The sequence below is a fragment of the Ipomoea nil genome, unplaced genomic scaffold, assembly GCF_001879475.1.
Source record: "Ipomoea nil cultivar Tokyo-kokei standard unplaced genomic scaffold, Asagao_1.1 scaffold0876, whole genome shotgun sequence".
NCBI lineage: Eukaryota > Viridiplantae > Streptophyta > Magnoliopsida > Solanales > Convolvulaceae > Ipomoea > Ipomoea nil.
Window position 1 is genome coordinate 235,328 of NW_017617304.1, and position 26,942 is coordinate 262,269.

Consider the following 26,942-nt stretch of genomic DNA (forward strand, 5'->3'; position numbering starts at 1 on the left):
CTGCTTTCTTTACTTACCGCTCTTTACATATTCGCTCTACACGAGATATACTGCTCACACAATCTCACACACACTTTATGTTTATTTATTTCCGCTGTGCACCATACTCTAACAATCTAGTTAAGAGTTTTGGTTTATCTATGGCTTAGCAATTGTTGTGCTGTGCGAAAAAGTTTGAAAGTCTATTCACCCCCCCCCCCCCCCCTCTAGACTTTCACCTTACCTCTTTTGGGACCAACAATTGGTATCAGAGCCTGTAGCCTATTTGAGTCAGTTTGTACCAACCTTTGGTATTAAAACACGTTGCCCAACTGGGCTAACTGTTTTTTACTGCTAGGCTGATCCATTCTACAAAGTGTGTGAATTGGATTAATCTTTCATGTCTCTCGTGATGATGATGAAGAAAGATTTAGCTCAAAATCTATTATTCTCACTTGATAAATTTGATGATTGGAAAGTTCGTATGCAGGTACACTTATCGGCCTTACACGATGAAATGTGGGAAGTTATTTCCACTAGCCCTATAGAAATATTAAAAATCAATACGGCGTTTGTTATATCCCCGGATGCTCCACAGTACGTACAAAAGCCAAAACCGGAATGGACATCGGACGATAGAACGCAGAATAATCTTGACAATATTGTCAAGGATATTCTATTCAAAGCCGTAGATGATACAATATTTCCGAAGATCCGAAAGTGTGCCACTGCCAAAGAAATATGGGAAACTCTCATCAAGATTGGCGAAGGAGATGAACAAGAAAAAGGCAATAAGCTCACAATCGCCATGAAGAAGTTTGAAGATTTCAAAATGCTCTCAAATGAAAGTGTTGCAGACATGGAAGCTCGAATGATCAAAGTTCTTGGAGAGATTAGTGATCTTGGCAAAAATATTAGCCAAAAAGAAATTAATCTCAAAATCCTAAGAGGCTTACCATCTGCATGGGATATGAAGGTTACGGCTATGCGCGATCACCGAGATCTAAGAATGTTGTCAACAGACAAATTATTTAGTGATCTAAAGGCATATGAGTTCGAAATGAAGGCCAAAGATGATGATGTTCATGAAGTTCGAAATGCTGCTCTAATGGCCGAACAACCGTCAACCTCCAGGTCAGTAGAAAATAATGTTGATTTTATGACTGACGAACAATTTGCTCTTTTTGTGAAAAGATTTAAAAGGTTTATGCGAAAAGGAGACAACAAAAATTCTGCTCGTGGAAAATTCATCTCTCGCATAACACAAGAAGAAAAAGTCGAAGAAAATAAGGATTTATGCTACAATTGCCGCAAACCCGGACATTTTAAAATAAATTATCCGTATCCGATCGTTAGCAAGTATCAAGGCAAAAATGTTGAATCTACGCCGAACAAATCCGAAAGCAAAAGGTTCAAGCGCGACAAAAGAAAAGCTCTCGTTAGCAACGAACCAAACGAAAATGATGATTCGGAGGATTCATCATCAAGCGATGAAAGTTCATGTTCGGATGATGATACGGCGCTAATATGCAAGTCAATTGAGTTGAGTACAAGTGAAGATTGTCTTATGGCTCTTGACGCAGAGGAAGAAGAGGTAACATCTAATTCTTTCAATTCTGTTAATTCTTTTTTTTTTTTTCTCGTGAATCTATTGACAATCTAATGCGAGAATGTCAAGAGATTATGCTCACTCATCCTCAACTCAAGGAGCGCAATAATATTCTAATTCTTGAAAAAGAAGAAATGAATAAAAAATTGCAAGATGCTTTACTTGAAGTGAGTAAATTGAAGAATGAAAATATTCATCTTCAAGAAGAGTGTAAAGCTAGAGAGGTTAGAGAACATAATCTTAGAGCTACTATTGCTACGTTCACTAATTCGTCTAAAATAATAGATAAAATGGTGAGCATGCAAAATCCATCAGGAGATAGAACCGGAATTGGTTATGACTCCACATGTTCTCAAATCCCTCAAAATCTGACTAATTCTACTACTACTTTAAATAATAAAGTTCAAGTGGTAAAATTTGTTAAAAGTCAGAATAGCACGATGAGACAAGGACTTGGCTATCAAACAAATGCAAAGTTGAATGTTGAAAGGCCAAAACAATTCTATGATACGGCAAAACAACAAAAATTCATCAAGCAAAGATATGCCAAAGAGTCAAGTGCAAAAAGATTTCATAGAAAAGAGGGAAGCTTTTCTAGAAATAAAGTTGGGAGATTTTATCCCACTCAAAAGGATTGGTTGTGTAATAGATGTAATGCTTTTTATAGACCAAAGCAACCATTCTCTTCCCAGGTGCCAAAATATAAAAATAATTTTCAAAACCCGGCGCCAAAAATATTTTCTAACGTGAGTTATGATTATCGTGTCTCAAATGGTTACAAATCGCCTCATCTTAATTCAATAAGATCAAGGTGGGTTTGGTTACCAAAAATCACTAACAGTAAAGGACCCAAGCAAGTATGAGTACCTAAAATTAATTAATCGTTTTTGCAGGATGTTTGGTACATCGATAGTGGTTGCTCACGCCACATGACTAGAAATAAATCATATCTAGTGAATTTCAAAGAAATCGATGGACCAAAAGTTATATTCGGAGGAAATCAAAATTATGGAATTACAAAAGGAGTTGGCACGATCAAGAAAAATGGTTTGAAGATTGAAGATGTTTCTTTCGTTGAAGGATTGAAATTCAATTTGTTGAGCACTAGTCAATTTTGTGATAAAGGCTATCTTGTAGAATTTTCTAAAGAAAATTGCCTAATAAAAAATGAGCTCACAAATGAGATTATTTTATCTGGAAAACGGCGAAAGAACATGTATATTGTTGATTGGAGCACAAGCAAAGATTCATGTGCTTAATGACCATAAATTCAAATGAAGCTAATTGGGAATGGCACAGAAAGCTCAACCACTTAAACTTCAAGACCATCAATCAGCTTGCAAAGAAAAATCTAGTAGAAGGCTTGCCAGACATTATCTTCAAGAAGGACCAAGTGTGTGATGCATGCCAACGCGGAAAGCAAATCAAATCATCATTCAAATCAAAGACACACGAGTCAACGTCAAGACCGCTAAGCTTACTACATATGTACTTATTTGGACCGTTTGATCCAATAAGTGTGAGTGGTAAGAAATATACTCTCGTTGTTGTTGATGATTTTTCCAGGTACACTTGGACCGTGTTTCTCAAGAAGAAAAATGAAGTTGAGCAAGTTCTACCGAAGCTGTTGAAGCAACTACAAAATGAGAAAGAATTACAAATATCAAAGATACGAACGGATCGCGGAACCGAGTTCGTGAATGGAGTTATACAAGCTTTTTGCAATTCACATGGAATTTCTCATCAATTATCTGCCGCAAGAACACCGCAACAAAACGGTGTTGCCGAAAGAAGAAACCGGACGCTCAAAGAAGCCGCACGAGTGATGATTAGTGCTGCCGGTCTCCCGAAACAATATTGGGCGGAAGCTATCAACACTGCTTGTTACACGCAAAATCGAAGCATGATCTATAAGCAGTACAAGAAGACGCCATATGAGCTATATAAAGGGAGAAAACCAAATATTGGTTATTTTCATATTTTTGGATGCAAATGTTTTATTCATATTAATGATAAATTACATCTAAAAGCTTTTGATGAGCGTGCAGATGAAGGAATTTTTCTAGGATATTCGACTACCAGCAAGGCATTCAGAGTTTTGAATAAAAGATCAATGGTGGTTGAAAAATCCATACACGTGGTATTTGATGAAAAATCACAGATCAAGAATGATGCACTGGACGAAGAAACTGCACAAAATGGTAACAAGTGTCATATTGATTTTTGTGATACTAATGATACGTGTGAAGATGATGTTTTGCAGGGAATGGATGAGTTGGAAATTAATTCTCTAGAAAATCCCATCCCTCATCTAGAAGAAGTTGGAAATTCTTTTAATAATAATTTTGGGAGTGATGCCTCACGTGATAATGAGGATGCAGTACGGGTTCCAATTAGTGATCAAGTTACTGGTGAAGTTGGTGGTCAATTACAAAATGAATTAAATGTGGAAATTCGAACCAACTCTCCCAGTACACAACAAATGGATCCACCCAGTACCATGCACCCATTTGAACCAAATTTAAGATGGCTCAAAAATCACCCTCCAGAATTAATTATTGGGAATATTCATGAAGGCGTGAAAACAAGATCATCTACCATGGAAGCATTGTTCACGTGTTATCTATCTCAGATTGAACCAAAAGAAATTGACGAAGCTCTCAATGATCCGGATTGGATAAATGCTATGCAAGAGGAGCTCGATCAATTCAAAAGAAATGATGTTTGGGAACTTGTTCCAAGTCCGGCGAACCACAATGTTGTAGGAACCAAATGGGTCTTCCGGAACAAAGCAAACGAAGAAGGCGTGATTGTTAGGAATAAAGCAAGGCTCGTTGCAAAAGGATACTCTCAAGAAGAAGGAATTGATTTTGATGAAACTTTTGCACCGGTGGCTCGACTTGAAGCAATCAGAATTTTCCTAGCCTACGCCGCACACAAAGATTTCACCGTTTATCAAATGGACGTGAAAAGCGCATTCTTGAATGGTCTACTCGAAGAAGAAGTTTATGTCGAACAACCCCCAGGTTTTGAGGTAAAAGGCGAAGGTGATAAAGTCTACAAACTTAAAAAGGCATTGTATGGGTTGAAACAAGCACCTAGAGCTTGGTATGATACTTTGTCAATGTTCTTAATAAGCTGTGGATTCACCAAAGGCCTTGTTGACAAAACTCTATTTAGAATTCAAGATGGTGATCATATTTTATAAGTGCAAATATATGTTGATGATATTATTTTTGGAAGCACTAACAATTCTTTGTGTGAGAAATTTTCGAAGCTTATGCAGAATAAATTCGAAATGAGCATGATGGGTGAATTGAATTACTTCTTGGGCTTACAAGTCAAACAACTGAAAGAAGGAGTATTCATCAATCAAGCAAAGTACACTCGCGACTTGATAAAGAAGTTTGGCCTTGATGGAAAATCATCGATCAAAATTCCAATGAGCACATCAATAAGGCTAGACAAAGATGAAGATGGAAAGGATGTCGATCAAACAAAATATAGAGGAATGATTGGTTCACTTCTATATCTTACTACAAGCAGGCCGGACATTTCTTATGTTGTGGGCGTGTGTGCAAGATTCCAAGCAAATCCAAAAGAAAGCCACCTCACCGCAACAAAGAAGATCATACGATATCTGAAAGGCACAATCAATGTTGGATTGTGGTATCCAAAAGGTACAGTTTTTACTCTAACGGGTTTTTCAGATGCGGATTTTGCAGGTTGCAAAATAGACACAAAAAGCACTTCCGGGACATGCCAGTTCTTGGGGGGAAGGCTTGTTTCTTGGTTCAGCAAAAAGCAAAATTCCATCGCAACTAGTATCGCCGAGGCCGAATATATTGCTGCAGGAAGTTGTTGTGCGCAAATTTTGTGGATGAAGCAACAATTGAAGGATTACGGAGTTAATTGTGATGACGTTAGTATTTATTGTGATAATACTAGTGCAATTGCTATCACTCACAATCCGGTGCTTCACTCAAGAACCAAACATATCGACATTCGACATCATTTTATAAGGGGATCACGTTGAAAAGAAAAATCTGAAGATCGAATATATCCCTACGGAAAACCAAGTTGCTGATATTCTCACGAAGCCTTTATGCGAAACGAGATTTTCTACCTTAAGGCACGAGTTGGGAATGATCGAAATGAGCTAAGTATCACCGGACTTAATCTCTCTATTTAAATTGATACTTGTGCTGAAAATAAATTGTTCTATATGAATAAATTGTTTTATGTGTTTATATGCATGTTTTTATTCGAAATTTTATATGATAAAATTGCAATATGTGTTAGGATCTTATTTGTGCATTTGCATGTGTTATTTAACGTGAGATCATATGCCATGCAAATTAATTTGATAAAATTTGCAATTCGTGATTTATTTGATGTTTTGTTTAAAATTGCATGTTTTAATGTGCTAAATCAGTTTTTGAGAATGTGTTCATGTTTCTGTAAATTAACTAACTTGTTTGCATGAATAATTTGCTCTAAAAATGATTTACCGTGTTTATTTAATATATGTGTTATGTGCAGAAATGTGATTTAAAGTGTTAATTGTACATGTGTTTCGTATATATGCAGTATATGTGATATAATTTGCTATAAAATGTTTTAGAAATCAAGAAGTTAATATTTTTATTAGTTTCTAAAGTTTTTTGGAATCTGATTAATGTGCTTTTTTTTTTTTTTATAAAGTTGTTTCTAATTATAATTTAGGAATATGTGTGTTAATTTTGTTAGTTTCCAAAATGTGTTTAATTTTTGATTGGAAATTACCGTGTATAAGTTTAATATAATTGGTATGTGTGATTAATTATTTGTGGAGTAATTTTTGCTACTAACGAGATGTTTGAGTGTTATTATGTTTGTGGTACACGAATTTGAGAAGGAAATCAGGAGATAAAGGACGAAAATTTAGAGTTTAATTGGGTATCAAACCTCCACCCATAAACTCCTACCATTTCTAAACCTCCACCCAACCTAAACCCCCCCCCCCCTCCCATAATCCTCTCCTAGATCAAATCTTTCCAAACAAGATTTACCCTCTCTCTCAATCGACACCCCCATCTCACCTGTCAGAAATCCACACTCTTAATCGATCCTCACAAACAAATCTCAAGGAGATCAGAACCCAAATCCTTCCTAAGTGTCTCTTCAAATCTCCACCCTCTACACCTTACGTGCATTGGGTATTTCTAAAGAGGTGTGAGCATTAAATGCTCTTGTCTGCTCATGATGACTTTTTCTCTTTCCTTGTAACACTCTCTATCAGATGACTCATCTACCCTAAACTCACCCAATCGACACACCTCAACCAAATGGTACAATTGAGAAGTCTCATATCTCTCTCTTAAATTCGAAAAACCCCTTCGAGTCATCCTCCTCATATAAACCCCTCTCTTATACCTCAAAAACTCTTTCAAGACCTTCAGAATATCAGAAAACTCTCTCTCTCAAATTATCTCTCCTCGATCAATCGATCTGATCATCATGGCCCAATCTGGAAGAAAGCAAATTGATCCTATTTTTGCTCTCTCTCAACAAGTGACGAATGGGATGGTTCTCAATCCTGAGTTTTTCAGACTAGGTTCTACCAACAAGGACACGGCCGAGAAAATTCTCCAAGCTTTAAAAGACTGTGGACTGTTTGATTTCTTCACCTACAACTACTTTGAAACCTTTGAAGAAGATGTAGCTGAATTTTATCTACATGCAGTCGTTGAAAAGGACTCGATTAAATCTAGAGTTGGAGGATCAGAAGTTTCGATCACAGAAGATGACATACACAAGTGCTTCAACTTTCCTGAATCTCAGATAATGCCAGAATCTCACAGCTATGTTGTTCAAAATTTTTGGAACGAGATTCGTGGTCCTACGGCTCCAATTTTCTCTGATGTATCCGCTCATAAGAATGTATTGAAGTTTGAATATGAGATGTTGGTGGACATGATTTACAAGATTCTTGAACACAAACTGGGTAGTATTGAAGATTTGACTGCCTCAACAGTGTGCCTGATGGACGGAATCATGAAAGGGATAAAATTCAAATGGGCAAAATTTATCTACAGGAAGATGGTTATTTTTGTTCATGCTGCCAAACCAATGAAGAAACCTGCTGTAGTGGATCGATTCTATCAAAATGTTGGATATGGTCTCATCATTGGAGAACTGCTAAGGAAGAAGACAATTCCAATGAGAAAACACAAAAATATTGGAATTTACAGAGCTCTCTTCAGAAAATTCAGTCCTAATTTTGGAAAAAAGTCAAGCCAGAGAAGAGGACAAGAAGGTGGGAGTTCTACAAGTTCAAAAACACCTCGGAGTTCCAGACCGAGACATAGCAAAGCAATTTCAACCTCAAGTAATCAAATGGGATCAAGCAATCGATCAGGAAGAGATCAGGAAGCCATCAGTACGGCTATGGCAGTTGTTCCGATCAAATATGCCGAACCAAACTTGTTGGCCGAAGGAGTTGACGATACTACAAGAATGGAATTTGCAGGAGTTGATGTGCAAATTTCGAATGATCTACAAAGAAGACTCTCGAGTCAATCTGCAGCCGAAGGAAGTGCAGGACCTATAGTTTTTGACTCAGCTCTCATTCAAGATGATCCGGAACTGTTGAAAGAATTGATAATGGTGCAAACTTGGAGAGAATGGAAACTTGAAAGATATCATTCTTTCATGTTAAAAATCACCCCAGAATTGATACGGAGTGAAGATTTTTCCTTGGAATGGTGCGGAACAAACGTAATGCTAGATGCACTCAACATGGATTTAAATCAAGTGTATCACATGAAACTACACGAGAAGGCAGTCAGACAAAAAGGAAAAGCTCCAATAAAGGGAGGCAGTACGGCTCAAGACCGTTTAGCCGAACAAGAACGACAGAATGAAATTTCACTTCAGTTAGCTCTGCAAAGGTCAGTTTATGACACACATCATTATCCAGGTAACACATCTCTTGTGGATAATGAAATTTTTTATGAAAGAACTGAAGGGACGGCACTCATTGATGTATCAATCATAAGTACTGAAAATCATATGGACATACCTGTGAAAGTCCATGATGCTTCTTTATTGATATCTGATTTGACCCCCACACCAATTAATGTGAATCTGAAGTGCAATGAACAACTTGTGGGAGCCAATGAAGAACAAGTGTCAGAAGAAAGAAGAAGAGATATACCAGTGGAAGTTGCAGTAGAAGTTGCTACTGAGAGTAGACTGCAAATCACAAAGGATTTATCCAGTGTATTGCCGATACACCATACCGAGTCTACCATGCCTACCATGGACCCTGTTCTAGAAAATGAAGAATTATTTGCAGACAATTACACGAGAACAGAAGTCCTAGAAGAACAAGTTGGTGATCTCAATCAAGAAGCCGAATCACCCGAAGAAGAAGGGATGCAACTTATTGATACAGTTGTTCTCACAGATCCGAATAGAAGTCCATTCGGATCCCCTCAAAACTTTGTGGAGATGAATGATCAAGATGATGGCATATTTTCATCCTTATTTGCCAAAGTAGCCGAATCTAGTGATGTTGTTTGTCAAACAATTGGAGAAAAGTTGGTTGAACAAAACCAAAAGATGTCCACACGGATACACGAGTCAATCTGAAGGAATTAATGGAGCATCAAAATATTTTGAAGACCCAGATTGACAAAGCAGAAAGAATTTTGAAAGGAGAATTGACAAAAGGCTTACTTGAAGTGATTCAGCTCATGAAGAAGGAACGTGAAGCAGCTGAAAAGATTAACAACGAACGTCACTTGAGACAAATCAAAGCGATTCAAGATCAAGAAAGCCGAATCAACAAACTTGAAGCTGAACTCGCAGTTACAACAAACAAGCTTGACAACGTGCAAACCGTTTCCATTGAAACACACAACAGTGTTGAAACTGTGAAGGCAAATCAAGACCGAGATTTTAAGACCCTTGCATTTTTGGTTGATAACGCCAAAAGGGGGGAATAAATTCTCAGTCACATGGCTTTGCAACAACAAGAATTTATTCTTGAAAATCAACAATAGCCAGTAGTGTCTACTCAAGGTAGAGGCCGAAGCCGCGGACAATCCTCACAGGGACCATCTCAGATTGGTTTTGCTCAGTTCGCGAATCCTAGTCTTGGTACAAGTACATCGAAGGTTGCTGAATAGCGTGGCTGGTTCGAATGCTCTAAGGGTACCGCCACTCAGACAACAATATGGACCAAGGAAAATTTACCAAGCATAATCAAGAAATGGCCTGCAGCTGATCAAGCCCAATGGATCTCGGAGAAGAATAAAGAAGAAGAAGGCAAAAGGAAAAGAACCGAGATGTGGTATGAACTAAGAGATTTCACCGGAAATATGGGCATGAATCTTGGAGAAGAAAGAAGCTTTGAAGAATGTGTCTTATGGTGGGAAAAAGGAGTTCTTCTGGGCAACAATATCAAAGAAGCTTATGGACATTACATGGCCGGACAGCTTACAAAGAAATTTCAGAATGCAAAGTTCAAAGATGATTTCTTCAAGCTCAGAGAACATGTCAAGGAAATTTTAAAGAAAGACTCTGGTGTGAAGAAACCCAGAAGGTAATCTGAAAATTCTCTTAAGCTGATATTTTCTCTATTTTCGAACCTCTGTTGCATTTTTCTCTATAAATTCGAAATATAACAATAAATATTTCCCATGGTCTATTTTGAGTCTTTAATTCTATTTGTTTAATGTAATTAGACTTTCGTGAATTAAAAAACAATAAATATGTCAAACGCACGACAAAATTAAAAATTGATGATGATCAAAATAAAAAAAAAAAAAATTCAAGATGCGTTTAGGAGCTTGTCTAAAAATTTAATTCACAAGTTTCTTTTGATTGTGTCTAGAAAACCATCTGTTAAACTCATCTTGGCTTTGTCAAATAAAATTGAGCAAAAAGATTATTTTTCAAAGACTTAAAGCCAATGACTGAGTATAGGTTTTGGCATTATCAAAAGGGGGGAAATTGTTAGGAATAAAGTGTAATGGTTTTGATATGCCAAATTTGTATTTGTAGATCCCCCAATTTTATTTCATAGGTCTAGTAGAGTCTTAGACCATGATCGGGAAATTATTTAATTATGAAAAGAGAAAAACAGAGGAAGATGGATGAAAATAGAAGAAGAAGATATAAAGCCTAAAATCAAGAATTTGTCTGGAGAAAATGACAAATTAAAGAAGAAGATGAATGATATGAAATCACGTCAATGCTACTCAAAGAAGATATCCCAGAAGAATTTTCGTGAAGAAAATTAATGTTGGAAGAATGCATGAAATTGACTTGGAGATCAAGCATCTATGGAAAGAAAGGAGTACATCAAATACGATTGGAGATTTAATCAAAAGTTGTACGGACGAAGTGGATGATGCTTGATATATTATGCGAAATGACTCAAGTTTGAAACTCACCATCAACAATTTACAAGGTAAAATTTGATAAGCGAAATTAAAATTAATCTGATGGAGTTGAGCGCTTTGGGCGCCGATTACAAGTGGAGTGGAAATTGGGAAGCAATTGCACTTGGGAGCCGATTTCATAGCAATTGAAATTGGCAATTGCACTTGGGAGCCGATTTCATAGCAATTGAAATTGGGAGCTAGTTCGAGGAGCCGATTTTGGAGTGGAAATTGGGAAGCAATTGCACTTGGGAGCCGATTTCATAGCAATTGAAATTGGGAGCTAGTTCGAGGAGCCGATTTTGGAGTGGAAATTGGGAAGCAATTGCACTTGGGAGCCGATTTCATAGCAATTGAAATTGGGAGCTAGTTCGAGGAGCCGATTTCATAGCGAGTGGAAATTGGGAAGCAATTGCACTTGGGAGCCGATTTCATAGCAATTGAAATTGGGAGCTAGTTCGAGGAGCCGATTTCATAGCAATTGAAATTGGGAGCTAGTTCGAAGCAATATTACAAGTGGAGTGGAAATTGGGAAGCAATTGCACTTGGGAGCCGATTTCATAGCAATTGAAATTGAAATTGGGAGCTAGTTCGAGCTAGTTCGAAGCAATTGAAATTGGATTCAATACCAGGAGAAGTCTGGGAAATTGGATTCAATATTGGATTCAATACCAGGAGAAGTCTGGGAGCCAATTTCGAAGTCAAAGTCAATAATTCAAATTGGGTTCAAATTCAATTGAAATTGGATTCAATACCAGGAGAAGTCTGAGAAATTGGATTCAATACCAGGAGAAGTCTGGGAGCCAATTTCGAAGTCAAAGTCAATAATTCAAATTGGGTTCAAATTGGGAGGCAATTGAAAGCACTAGGAGCAAATTTCGAAGTCAAAGTCAATCAGGAGCAAATTTCGAAGTCAATAATTCAAATTGGGTTCAAATTGGGAGGCAATTGAAAGCACCAGGAGCAGATTGGGAGCCAATTGCAAGTCAAAGTCAATTGGTTGGGAAGCAATTGAAAGCACCAGGACCCATTGCAAGTCAAAGTCAATTGGTTGGGAAGCAATTGAAAGCACCAGGAGCAGATTTGGAGCCGCCGCCAATTTCGAAGTCAAAGTCAATAATTCAAATTGGGTTCAAATTGGGAAGCAATTGAAAGCACCAAGAGCACCAGGAGCAGATTGGGAGCCAATTGCAAGTCAAAGTCAATTGGTTGGGAAGCAATTGAAAGCACCAGGACCCATTGCAAGTCAAAGTCAATTGGTTGGGAAGCAATTGAAAGCACCAGGAGCAGATTGGGAGCCGCCGCCAATTTCGAAGTCAAAGTCAATAATTCAAATTGGGTTCAAATTGGGAAGCAATTGAAAGCACCAAGAGCAGATTGGGAGCCGAGCAGATTCGGAGCCAATTGCAAGTCAAAGTCAATTGGGACAATGTAGAATTGAAATTGGGAGCCAATTGAGGTTGTAGTATGGGATGCAAAATTCAATACCAGGAGAAGTCAATTGAAATTGGGAGCCAATTGAGGTTGTAGTATGGGATGCAAAATTCAATACCAGGAGAAGTCAATTGAAATTGGGAGCCAATTGAGGTTGTAGTATGGGATGCATACCAGGAGAAGTCTAGGAGCCAATTTCGAAGTCAAAGTCAATAATTCAAATTGGGAAGCAATTGAAAGCACCAGGAGCAGATTCAAATTGGGAAGCAATTGAAAGCACCAGGAGCAGACGGGCAGATTGGGAGGAAATTGCAAGTCAAAGTCAATTGGGAGCCAATTACAATGGAGAAATTCAAATTGGGTGCCAATTACAAGCAAATTGAGGCAGATTGGGAGCCAATTGCAAGTCAAAGTCAATTGGGAGCCAATTACAATGGAGAAATTCAAATTGGGTGCCAATTACAAGCCAATTGAAATTGGGTGTCAATTACAAAGGAGAAATTCAAATTGGGTCGAAGTTCAAAGCCAGTTTGAAGTCTGAGAACACCCAGACGTGAGAATGAAGAAGATGAAGATGAACTTACAGTGAAAATATTCTCACAAGGAAAAATACTAGTTTAACTAGTATGTGATTAAATTGATGAATATTTTTAAATCCCAAAGATACAAAGACCACTTCAGAGCTAATCAGAGAAGCCGTTCAACACCCAGATATTCCCACTCAACGTAAAACCAGAGGAAATATCAGATGAAGTTTGAGAACCCATTTACATGGAGATGAAGCTCTAACAACGACTAGCTTATCCTTTCTGACATCTTTGTAGAAGATAAGATAAGATCTCTGACAAAAAGATACAAGATTTCAAAAATGAGAGCGTCTCTTTCCAACGGACAGATTCTCATTACCAGCTATAAAATGATGAAGATATGAAGACTTGAAGATGGCGAAGTGTGAAGAGCAATAGAGCAAGAGCAGAAAATTCGAATCCATAAAAGGGATCGAATAGAGCAATTAAGCTTGAAAAGAGCATAGAGCAAAAATCTCATTTGGTACAGAGCATACCAAAAATCTTCAAGTGAGAAGTGAGAAAAGAAAAAGAACTCAGAGAGCTTCAAAAGAGAAATATTCTGAGAGTTCTTAAACAGAGCAAAGCAGAGCAAAAATATCAAGTGCTTTACTTGATATATTCAAAGAGAGAAAACACTCAGAGCTGTCAAGAGAAATCATTCCAGAGTGTTTATCTTCATCAAAGAGACCTGCGCATCATTGAAGATCATCTACAGAGTCTCAGAAGTTAGAAGCAAGACAACACTTGTTTTGGAGCAAAACAAGAGAAGGGAGGAAAGTAACACGGAGCTGTGAAATCCTGGATTGTCACACGGAGCTGTGAGATCCGAAGCAGCAGTGTCGGAGGCACTGGGCGTGATTGGTGTGGGCTTGGTGATCAAAGCACCAGATCACGGGATACGTTTCTACCGGAGTGTGGAAGACGGGGGGAAAGTAACGCGGAGTCGTGAAATCCTGGGATAGTAGCGCGGCGACGTGAAACCCGAAGCAGCAGTGTGGTGTCACTGGGCGTGATTAGTGTGGGCTTTGTGATCAAAGCACTAGATCACGGAAATTCATTGTATCTTGGAACCAAGGAGTGGTAGATATAGTGAATTGCTCTTGGAGATAAGAGCAAGTGGAGTAGGAGGATTACACCACCTCGCGAACCACTATAATTGTCTTGTGTTCTTTACTGCTTTCTTTACTTACCGCTCTTTACATATTCGCTCTACACGAGATATACTGCTCACACAATCTCACACACACTTTATGTTTATTTATTTTCGCTGTGCACCATACTCTAACAATCTAGTTAAGAGTTTTAGTTTATCTCTGGCTTAGCAATTGTTGTGCTGTGCGAAAAAGTTTGAAAGTCTATTCACCCCCCCCCCCCCTCTAGACTTTCACCTTACCTCTTTTGGGACCAACACACCTGTATTATCCGGCCATGCAAATACCAGGACAAGCGACCAAAATGTTTAGTTGTTGAAGCTTGTGGTCTGAGGCCGACTTCACGATTGATTCCCGGGGGAATGAATTTTCATCGTCACTACTGTTGTGCTCGAGCATAAGCCGGTATCCTCTCCGACCGGTCTCCCGACCTCACCTTGGCGCTTCAATGAAACGACGACCAAAACTCCCAGCAATAATATTTACAATATCAAGGGCGCTGACCGCACAAAACTTGTGTCATGTCCCAGCTTGTCATTCTCCTCCAGCGAATTTCCAATCGCCAGGTCGCACACCAACAAATCCGATCGCCAGAATCGGCTTGCTCGAAGCGTTCCCAGGTATACTGTAGTTACTGGAAGGTCAGTGTCCGACCATATGCCTATCATATCCGATCACATGATCCCGAATCCACAACAACAACGACCGTTACTGGGATTGTAGTCGGAGTCGGGTTCCAATACGTGTTGTTTCCCAACCCCATACGATCAGTCTTCCGATCTCAGCGAAGTATCTGAGCATGCGTTATAGAGCCGTTTTGCCCTTCTATTTAGAGGGTGCGGCGACCGGTTGTTTCATATGCAGATTGCAGATTGCAGTGCGTGCCTGTGTTATGTTATTCATAATACCGCAACTGGATTGCTCAATTATTCGACCTCCCTCTGCATCGCCATGTACCTAGCACATTCGATGGTGTATTGGTCTATCTATCCTTTTGGTGAGATAACAGTTAGCTCTGGTTGGCACCATGTCACCAATGAAGTCCCGAGCATTAACAACCCGTCCATAGTTATCCTCCCGAGTGGCCGAAACCAAGCTCATCGCTGACCTGGAGTAGATTAGCACACAAGTGAACCATAATCTACGCCTTTCCTAAGTGCTGTGGTGATCGGCAGTCTTACGCATGCAAGCTTCCCGGTCAAGTATCGTTATCACATGATTTGAAGAATCAAATAGTAAAAAAAAAAAAAAAAAAGAATAATTGAGAAGAATAAAATCCTTAGAGTTTTAAAATTTGTAATTCGTTTAATATAGTTTAGATTAAATTTGTAATTCGTTTAATATAGTTTAGATTTTAAATGTATAGGCTAGATTATAATTTTTAAAAATTATATAGGTTGTGGCATTATACTTAGAAAATTGTAATAGAAAGAGGTGGAGTAAACTCTGTAGGAGTTGAAAAATCTGGGTTCAAAGTTCACGTCCGACATCGTGTTCAAGGAGTGACTTTGGTGGTGTTTTTGTACTAAGAAGTTTTAGTGCAAACCTTCACGTGTTGTGGAAAAGAGTGGAGTAAACTTCGTTAACAGTAGAACCACTATAAAATTTCTCTCTCTCTCATGGACCACATCAATATGAATAATAAAATCAAAACAAAACTCTAAAAGCACTAATCCAAACAAATTAGGTAATGAGGAGGCAACGAGATGAAGAAGTGATAAAATAAAGAGAGATAAAACTAAATTAATGTAATGATACATTATTTAAATTACGTAATGAGCTTTATTAATTATAAAGGTAATCAAAACACATACCTTTGTAAAAAGTTATCAACTAAACAATATACATTACTTTCATTCATATTCCTTATGCCTATGAAACAATCACACCCTAAATTCACATTCTTATATATTATTATTTAATTGATTTTTTAAATATTTATTCATTAAATATTAAAAAATTTACCATAGTAACTCTTTAATAAAAATAAATACCGAAGTAAAAGAAAAGCATAGGACAAGTGAGTCAACGCCAATTTCCTTTTTATTCCAGTCTTCAGGGAGCTGTAAACTAACTAATGGCGAACTAGTTCGGTTGGTATTAGTGGTTATGTATCTTTGTCTCATAAGAAATATCAGGAGTTCAAACCAACACTTTGCTTATTAATTGAATATGCTCGATGTAAATAGGGGTTAGTTTAAATATAATTTGAACTGTCTTACCTCTGACCTGATTTGACAAAAAAAAAAAAAAAAAAAAAAAAAAACTAACGGCTGCATGATACCTCTGACCTTTTCTTTTCCGTGTGCGAAGGAATTATTTAAACTTTAAAAAGGAATGGAATGCTCTCCCTCTCGGTTCGGTTCCCTTCGATTAATACCTTCCCGTTCCGACGTTTGACAAATCAAATGCTCCCCCTGAATTCTGGAAAGGAAAAAATGCTCAAATTCAACTCATCTATTCGTCATCTTCACACCAAACCTAACCAATTTTGTCTTATTAAATCACATTTCACAAACCACAATTACGACTTCTTCGTCTACCCCACAATTACTTACTGTTTGGTTTCTTTTCTATTCTATTCTATTCAAAATCTTGGTTGGTTTTGAACCGTCAAACAAACCAGAATACAAAGTCGTCAATCATTCATTCATCTCAGACATGGAGAGATTCTAAAGTTGTCAACTTTGGAGGGCTGAACTGAATTTTGATTCGAGTGTTGCGGTGATGGCTAGCAGCAGCAAAGAGGCGGCGCTCCGGCTGAGAGCCGCGGCCGAAGCTGCGATACAGTCGATTGGGTTGGGGTACGACATGGTAGACGACTTGAGGCTCAAGTACTGTAAGAGGAATTCTTCCATGGACAAGGACTCGCGGCTTATAGTCATCGACGATGATCAGGTGCGAGACATCGCTATCCCCGGGGGTATTCTCGTCCAAAATGTTCCCAAGTCCATTAACTGTGATAAAGGCGAGCGCATGCGGTTTAGCTCCGATGTTCTGCCCTTCCAACAGGTACTGTATAAAACTACTTCAATGTATATTTATCTTTTTTGTTATGTATTTATTAATGCTTATATTTCTTTTATATCATGAAACAAATGTGCTTTAAAGATATAGAAAATGAAATTTAATTTTCTTAGTAATCTCATTTTTCATTCCAATTTGTCTAAGCTATTTGCTAATATTGTTTTATTTTGTCAATGACCTTTGTGGAATGTGGAGGGTGGAGATGTTTCTTGATTTCAATTCTGACATGACTTGATTGTTGAGAATTAATGAATCTGAAGCAAAATTAAGAAGAGTGTATCCAGTGTACCCTGATGAGCTTCAAATTTTCATTTTCTTGTATGTGTCTACCTTTACCATTGGGTGCCTGTTTTTTGCATTTTGATTAGTGTTTGGCACATGAGAGATGTTATTAGTATTTCGTTTCACAAGAAATTCTTTGTAACATTTCTAAACGAAAATACTTTCTATTTTAAAGTTGCCTGATTGAAAGCCTCATTGTGACCAAAAGTCATATTTTACATAGCAATATCTTTGTACCTACCAGCACATGAATTTACCCCTGAAATTTGGTTTTCAGCTTTAATGCACCTTTGTCAAGCATAAACTGCATAAGCATAAGCTTCGTTTAAAAATGTCTAGATTTATAAAAATTAAAAATCGGAGTTAAACTATCTTGACTTTTGTTTTATTGTTTCTTTTTGCTTATGAAATAGTAGTAGGGCTTTGTATTTATATCTGTCCTTTCCATTCATTTATCTAGTTTCAATAAAATGTATATAAACAATGAATGCAATATTGAACTTATGCCATCTGAGATATTTTGTTTTACTGATAATCTTAATTGGTGTAACTGTCTTTTGCACTAACATCCATTTTTGGATACTTTTTTTTTTTGAAACACATTTTGGATACTTTTTAAACTCACTGATTGGTTGTTTATCCTAGATGTCAGAACAATTTAACCAGGAACTAGGCCTCTCTGGAAAGATTCCAACTGGCCATTTCAATGCTGCTTTTGAGTTCACTGGTTGCTGGCAGAAAGATGCTGTGTACACAAAAGCTCTTGCTTTTGATGGGGTCTTCATTTCCCTCTACAGCATTGCACTCGAGAAGTCTCAGGTGGCTTTATGTGATCATGTCAAACAAGCTGTTCCATCATCATGGGAACCTGCAGCTTTGGCAAAGTAAGAAAATAGTTTTCATTGGATTTTCATTCTTTGAAACATGTATAATTGCTCTAATTTTAATGTGGAGTGGAAAATGTTCAAGGTAACGTAGAAAATTTATGCCAGTTAGTTAATGCCTCATATTTTATGGTTATATCTAAAAGCTATAGCACATTAAGCAAGCTCTTTATGCACAAGCACACATCTCTAGTGCTCCTGGACTCCTTTCAATTGTTTTCTAGTGCATTCAGTATTATTTTAGATCAACTAAAACATTGTAATTTACTTTTAAATACTTTATAGTTGTGATCGAGATTAATTTTTCTCGGTCAGAATGGCAGTTGGCATCAAGAAATTAGTTTTGTTTCACATTACTCCAGAATGTCATTTTTCCATGTTTTTCCAGCTTTATTGAGAAATATGGTACCCATGTCATTGTTGGTGTGAAGATGGGGGGAAAGGATGTGATCTATTTGAAGCAGCAATATTCATCACCACTTCAGCCGGCTGATGTACAGAAAAGATTAAAGGATGTGGCAGACAAGAGATTTAGTGAGGCAACTGGACAGTCGAACTCCTATTCAGGAAAAGATTATAATGATCAAATGGTATATTATGAATGCTTTTCACAATACACACACATGCGCACATCATCTGCAATTCTTTTTATTGTTTCCAACTCCTTTCCTTTACTTTATCAGTTTATTGCAATAAAAATTTCCACCTTTTAAATAGCTCCCTTTATGCTATACCGCTGCCATTTCTTGCTTCCATTTTATTATTCTAAATGATGGACCCATTGATAGTTATTGATCTCTTTAATAAAATTGGTTCCTTGGTACTTAGCAATCAATGGAACATTTAAATGTAGGTAGTATTCTTTCATTGTCTCATCTACTATGAAGGTAACTCATAAAGCTATTTACCATGTGCTTAATGAAGAACTGAAGATATCTGTATCATACACTTGTACATTTTGGAGTGTGTTGAGTGGCATTTTGGGTGAATAATATGACATCAGCTTACATAAAGCTATACTATGTATCTTTTAAAGTTGATATAACATTACTGATCTTGCTATAGTCTAACTTGGTTGCATAAACTAGGGTTGAAGCAGAGATGGAATGGATACTCTTTAAGAAAACTACATTTTTGAAGATATACTTGAATACACATAGTAAAACTTCATTTCTGAAACTATGTGAAGATATTTGGTAAAATAAAATGTGAATTGCATAACATTATTAACTTAAAGGAGAAATAAAATTGTTAGCATAATAGTGAATCAACATAGCATTATTGTTGAATATTCATTGAATGTTTGACGAAATTCTTTTGTTTAATCCTTGGTGAACTGCAAATTTTGTGTGATGTGGTTTAAGTCTGCTAAATGTAATTGTCACTCGTATAATTAAATTCTTAATTACTTTTGAAATAAAGATTTCTATGTGAATCTTAAGGTATTTCTACTTATGTTACATGCTTTTGGATTAACAATTAATTAAACCCGCCATTTTCTATCTCAGGTCGAGAACAATGAACAGGGGTTGGCCTTCATGGATTCCAATTCATCAACTGTTCATTTTCACAAAGAGGTAGTAGGTTTGGAAACATGCAGTACTCTGATGCAATCATATGAAATCTTGTTATCTGTTGGTTAAGTGAGTAAGTGACACATTTGAGGAGATAAGAAGGAAAAAAGGAAGTGAAGTTTTCAATAATTTACAAATGGATTGTGATTATTAGATATTAAGGTCAAACCTTTACGGTAAACTAGTGACTATTAGTATGCATTGTTAGGCATTGTTGATGCATGTTATTATCTAGCCCAACACTGACTCTGCTTTTTAAACTCTGTGCAGTATGTTTGGTATCATGTTGGTTCTGTTGATCTATAGTCTCTTAAGTATGCTGTAATTGCAGGACTTTACTTTCCTATGGAGGAGGAGAGGTGGAAATGGTAGTAGGACTACACCTCATATTAAATGGTGCAAAACTGTACCGCTTGAGCCTGATGTGATTTCAATGTCCTTCATTCCAATATCATCATTGTTGAATGGAATTGATGGCAGTGGATTTTTGAGTCATGCTATTAACTTATATCTACGTTGTAAGCATTACATCTTACTTCCTAAATAACATGTTTTTCCTATTTCTGTACTTATTTTCAAGCGTATACCAAAAAATAAAAAAGGTGTGAATTGTTGCAGAAAGAATATTACTATTTGTGTGACCTTAATTATTACCTTTTAAGTAGTTCAACTTATTGTCAAGGGAAAATAAAAAGTAATTGTGAATTGTTTCAGACAGAATGGTATTATTTCTGTCACCTAAATATGTTTCCTTTTTGGGTTGGACATGTAGATAAACCACCCATTGAAGAGCTTTATCAATTTTTGGAGTTTCAACTCCCAAGGCAATGGGCTCCAGTATTTGGTGAACTTCCCCTTGGTCCAGACCGGAAGCAGCAGAGTGGTGCATCTTTGCAGTTCAGTTTAATGGGCCCTAAACTCTATGTTAATACAAATCCGGTAACACTTTAACTGGAATGTTGGACTTCATTTATTTCTACTCATATTGCCAACTTAGGCTACCAAGTTGATTTTCTAGCAGATGCATGATATAATCTCTCCGGACTGCAAAGCTTATATAAGGTCTATCTTATATATCAACCAATTTAATGTGGGCCTTTTGCAAAATTTTTGATAGGTTGATGTTGGTGATAAACCAGTGACTGGGCTTCGACTGTATTTGGAGGGGAAAAGAAGCAATTGCTTAGCAATTCACTTGCAGCACCTTTCTTCCTTACCCAAGAGCTTTCAGCTTCAAGATGAATTGCATGGTGATTCCAGCAATTCGTATGATCGCAGATATTATGAGAAAGTTCAGTGGAAGAGCTTCTCCCATGTGTGCACTGCCCCTGTTGAATCTGAGGACGACTACTACATAGTTACTGGTGCCCATTTTGAAGTTAGTGAATCTGGCATGAAGAATGTTCTCTTTTTACGCCTCCATTTCTCCAAAGTCATTGGTGCCACCATCGTGAAGAAACCTGAGTGGGATGGTTCCCCCGCCCTCTCCCAAAAGTCTGGAATTATCTCAACAATCAGCTCACGTTTTTCCTCAGCTGAGAAACCTCCTCCGCGGCCATCAGATGTTCACATAAACTCTGCGCTGTATCCAGAAGGCCCTCCAGCCACTGCTCAAACACGCAAGCTTTTGAGGTTTGTTGACACCACAGAGATGACAAGAGGACCGCAGGACCAACCTGGCTACTGGGTGGTTTCTGGGGCAAGATTTGTAGTTGAAAAAGGTAAGGTCTCTCTCCGCGTTAAGTATTCCCTCTTAGCTGTGATACCGACAGACGAAGAGGCCTCATTCCAAGAGTAGCTTGGCATAAACAGCCCAATGACTACCTCCAAATTTGGTCACAGTAACAAAGAGGATTTATATTTGTTGGTGATGCATTTTGATGTGAGTGCTTGTTTTTGGTTTGCAACTTCTGAATGATCTTCTGTTTGGGAGCTATGATGTTGTAGTGCTGAGTAGGATTATCTCAACTAGATTATGTTTCTTGTATATAGACCCTCAAAGATAACTTTTTTCTTTATTATTTATTTATTTATTTAACCAAGAATAGTAGAACTGTTGAATGGGAGTTGCTTTGAGCTTTTTTTGTTTTTTTGTTTTTTTTTTTTTTTGTTTTTGTTTTTGTTTTTGTTTTGTTTTGTTTTGTTTTTTTTTTTGTTTGTTTAAATAATAAATATATATTCAAAATTATTTATCATAAAATTCTTATTTAAATTGTGTATCTAAATTGATCCTTAGTCCGTTATAATCTGTGCTTATTGAAAATTGCCTCTAGTGTATGATACCGTAAAATGGAAAAAATCTTAATTCAATTATGAGAGTATAGGTGTACCACAGAAAACACCCCTGGAACCAAAAATAAATTGACAGGAAAAAAAAAAAAATCAAATGTCTCCCCACTGAAATTATTATCAGAATTTCTATTTATTAAGAGCATGCTTAATGGTAGTTATTATTGAGTATTTTTTTTTTCTGTATTGGAAGAAAGCGAGAGTAGTGACGGGAGAGGGTTAAGGTTGTTAGGTTATTTAAGGAATTTTGTCAGAATTTTGAGGGGGTTTTTTTTAGGGTTTTTCAGTATTTGATTTTGGTTTTTATTTTTTCGTTTATTATTATTAATTTTTTATTTTTTCACCCATTTCTCTTTCATAATCACACCTGCAAAATCTCATTAAAATGCTACTACAATTAAGGATGCCCTAAGAATCAAAATTTTCGGTGTAAATAGCAACGTACAAGCTGACCAGTGGGCGCATATACCTGGACAATTGGAGTGGTTGTCAACTTGACAACCACTCTAATTTTTTTCAATCGTTATATTGTGCACCAAGGTGCACATTGCATTGTGCATCCCACCCTACCCAAAATGACGTCGTTTTGTTAAGTTGTGTGGGCAGTTGACGCGACAGAATGTATGTGTATTCTGTTATACAATTATGTACATTCTATTATACAATTATGTACATTAGAAACAAAGAATTTTTTTAAGAGTTAAGAGTTTATGTGTATTATGTTAGATTATGTGTATTATCTTTTCAAAAAAGAGTGTATTCTGTTATATACAATTATGTACATTCTATTATATAATTATGTACATTCGAAACATGAGAAATTTTTTTAAGAAGTTAACAACAGACACGGAAAACGAAAATTGTTATAAAACGACGTCGTTTTGTACCAGGGCGCATAATGCAATATGCACCCTGGTGCACGATATAAATTGCCAATTTTTTTTCCCTTTCCTATATCATTTTTAAAATTTCATTTTTTTAATATAAATTTAGAACCCACAAAATACTTGTCAAAAAATTCTTCTTCCCCCAAAAGGTTGAATTCCCCAACACCCTGACCTGACAGAGCACGTGAGAGAATGTAAATCACGATAACTCAATGACTCAGCGGACATGACCAAATGCCGGTGCGCATAAGAGATCTGTCCAAATGTTAGTGTTCATAAGAGATCTGTCCATTTTGGGCATAATCCTCACACTGCCGCCTCCGAGGTTCGAATATTGGTCTCTTCTCCCAAATACTACATATTGAACTATTGAGCTAAGCTCAATTGTTATATCGTGCATTGTGTGCCCTAAAAATCTCATGTTTCGTATGCACATAATTGTATAGTAGAATACACATAAACTCCTAACATAATACACATAATTTAATATAATACATAATACATAAACTCTTAACATAATACACATAAACTCTTAATATAACACACATGAACTCTGAACACAATACACATAAACTTTTAGGGGGCGTTTGGTTCAGGTTATATAAGATAACCAATGTTATATTTGCTTGGTAATATAAGATTACCATGTTTGGTTAAGGTTATGTAACTTTCCCAGGGAATGTCATTGAAGCATATGCTCAACATGCCCCCTCACGTATGCGGTGGGTTCCAAGCAACACGTGGACCGTAGTCGCTTATGGGTGGCGCTGAGGACATGGCTCTGATACCAAATTAAAGCATGTGCTCCATCTCAATTAAAAGCCTAAGCTGATAGTTGGATTGCACATTAATGGCTATATGCTCAACACTAGCAATCTAACATTCCCTAAGGTAATCTAACATTCCGTGAACCAAATGCCTCCTTAGGGTGCATGATATAATTTGCCAGCTAGGCCCATGCAGGCCTTGTCAACAATCATTATACCCTACACCACGGTGCACATAGCATTGTGCGCCTCGCGCATCCTAAAACAACGTCGTTTTGTTAAGTTGTGTGGGGAATCAACACGACAGCGTGTGTGTATTATGTTATATAATTATGTACATTATGTTATACAATTATGTACATTTTGGTATACAATTATGTATATTATTTTATACAATTATGTATATTCGAACACACGATTTTTTTTAACAGTTAAAAGTTTATGTGTATTCTGTTATACAATTATGTACATTCTCATATACAATTATATACATTCTCATATACAATTATGTACATTTTCAAAACATGATTTTTTTAATAAGTTAACAGCAAATACAAAAAAACGAAATTTTCAAAAAAAAAAAAATGCAAAATGTCGTCGTTTTGCACCAGAGCGCACAATACAATCTGTGCCCTAGTGCACGATATAAATTGCCCGTTGCCCTGTTGTCAAAGAATCTTACCAATAAGCAATGACGTTAATCTATTTGGAGAAATAAAAACAAAAAATAAGCATAATAACCGTATTTTCTAAATTGAGACTTGGAATAATTAGTTTAGTACTATTTTATGTCTATCAATACTTTTTTTTAAACTACATTCTCATGTCCCCTCAAAAAAAAAAAACTACATTCTAATTTAAAACTCAAACTCGAAATATTAATTAAAAAAATTAGGGATAATAGTCAAATAAACCCTCAAGGCTCAAATTAAACTGAAATGTGCTATTAAGCCCTTGAATTTTAAAAGTTTTCAATTAGATTATTGGACTTGCAAAATCAAGCAGTTTGCCACATTTTACCTGTTTTTGCACATAATTTACAAATTAATGTCATTTTACAGTTTTATATGTTTATTTTTGTTTTTGTTTCTCATTTTCATTATTAAAAATATTTTAACATCATAAATAACCTTTTACGTTTTTTGTCACTGTCACCGCCGTCGACCTACCACCGTGGTTGCTTTCTTCCAATTTCCAAATCTAGAAGAAGGTAACAAGAACCTTCTCCTAGACTTGGAAGAAGGCCGCCTTATTCTAGATCTGGAAGAAGGTCGCGACCTTCCTCTCGGGGGAATCGTGAAGGCAATGAAAGTTGCTGGTGATGACAAATGGCAACGGTCTGTGGTGACGGTAAATGGTAGACCGTCGACGGTGACGGTGAGATGGTGAATATTCAATGGAAACGACCAACAAAATTTAGAAAAAGATTTTTTTTTTAATTTTTAATTTATTATTATTTTGTTACTAATTAAAAATAAAATTTAATATAATATACATGGTATCATTTTTTAAAATATATAGAAGCCACATCAGCGGGCCAAATTAGCTTAAAAAATCTAATCATCAAGTAATTTAATAGTGTTAATTACACTTTTTTGTAAGTTTGAGGTTTTGATTGAAATTGTTTGAAGTGGAAAAGTCTAATTGCACAAATCAATATAGTTAGATGATTTATTTGGCCATTATCTAAAAAAAAATCTCATTTAAATTCAAATCACATCCATTGAATACCAATTAATTTCATCAATAACCTTCCTTCTGGGGCGTATGTGTTATCGGCTGGTTTTTTGGTGTCTTTTGTGGTGTTGTTGCCTAACTTTCAATTATTACGAGCAACTCTCTCCTCAGCAATGAATGAATTGACTAATAGGCAAAGAAGTCGGTATTACTTCGCTGGTAAGGAGCTAGCAGCAACGGCTACGGTGCAACATGGTCCTTTTGTGCTGGTCTGGAAGTTCCTTACCGATAAAACAGTTAAATTCAATTTATGCGGTACGTTCTTGCCTCTGTCCAGCGGCCTTTATTGGGGTTGAGATTCTCAGAGGTACAACATAACCTGTTTTTGTTTGAGTTCTTTGACAAGACTGACGTTAGGCGGGTTCTAGATTCTCGGCCCTGGGCGTTTGAGAATAGTTCTCTGATTTGCAAGTTATTAGAGGTTGGGGAGCTGCTAGTACAATTTGTCTTGGACAGGCTGAATTTTTGGCTTCAGGTTTACGATCTACCCCTTGGTTGTATAGGGGAACCGATGCTAGAATTGTTGGTCCTAGTCAAGGTTGGGTTACAAGTCTAGAGGATAGACTTGTATATGTTTTAGAAAATTTTAGGAAGAACTCCAACTCCTACCACCATCTTGTCTGCTTCTTTCCCCTTTTTTGGCATTATCTACCACAGTTGAGCATAGAGAATCGGTCAAGGCGTGAATAGAATCAAGCATAATTTCTCGATTCTTTTCCAAAATGAGCTGACTCTCATGTGTTAGGTTGACCTTTTCCTTGGTGAGGTCAACTTTTGACATGATAGCTTCAAGATTGCCCATTTGATTTTGTATAGATGTGGTCTGGTGTCCAATATCATTCAGCGCAGTTTCCACCAAGGGCTACTTTTGCTTTTATTAAAAAAAAAAAATTGTGCCATTGTGTGGGAGTCTGGTATAGAAAGTTCCTATCAGCTGATAAAGAGGTCATTTTAAAAAATATGACTTAAGCCATGCATACTAATGCTTGTCCTTCCGCTCCCAAAAACTTTTTGTGAGTCACTGAAATGAATTATGAATAAATATTGGTGGGGGAAGGGTATTCATTGGCTTGCATGGGATAGACTTTGTCTCCTCGGGCTACCGGAGAGATCGGGTTTAAGCAACTTCATACCTTTAATCTGGCTTTATTAGGATGACTTTGTTAGGAAATCAAGGCTGGTGATTTTTAACAATCCCTCAGCCCTTGTTACCCAGGTTTTCAGATATTTTCCTAGGCGTTTGGTTCACGGAATCTTTGATTACCCTAGGTAATAGGATTACCTGGGGGTAAGTAATATGTGTTTAGTTAAAGTTGTAGGAA

General features: G+C 36.9%; 1 protein-coding gene across 1 annotated transcript; it reads left to right on the plus strand.

Annotated features, from left to right (window-relative positions):
• Nucleotides 1-16,521: 16,521 nt before the first annotated feature.
• Nucleotides 16,522-22,001, plus strand: LOC109179115 (MACPF domain-containing protein At4g24290-like). The gene is made up of 7 exons (XM_019328682.1): nucleotides 16,522-17,185; nucleotides 18,128-18,366; nucleotides 18,755-18,956; nucleotides 19,875-19,943; nucleotides 20,272-20,458; nucleotides 20,713-20,879; nucleotides 21,058-22,001. Exons 1-7 carry the CDS (start codon nucleotides 16,901-16,903, stop codon nucleotides 21,736-21,738), a joined length of 1,830 nt encoding a protein of 609 aa, XP_019184227.1. The 5' UTR covers nucleotides 16,522-16,900; the 3' UTR covers nucleotides 21,739-22,001.
• The last annotated feature ends 4,941 nt before the right edge of the window (nucleotides 22,002-26,942 follow it).

Bases quoted from the DNA above. Each gene is read 5' to 3' on its own strand.
- LOC109179115 (XM_019328682.1), top strand. From the start codon at position 16,901: ATGGCTAGCAGCAGCAAAGAGGCGGCGCTCCGGCTGAGAGCCGCGGCC. The intron at 18,957-19,874 runs GTATATTATGAA...TTTCTATCTCAG, and splicing joins AAGATTATAATGATCAAATG to GTCGAGAACAATGAACAGGG. The intron at 20,880-21,057 runs GTAACACTTTAA...AATTTTTGATAG, and splicing joins TCTATGTTAATACAAATCCG to GTTGATGTTGGTGATAAACC.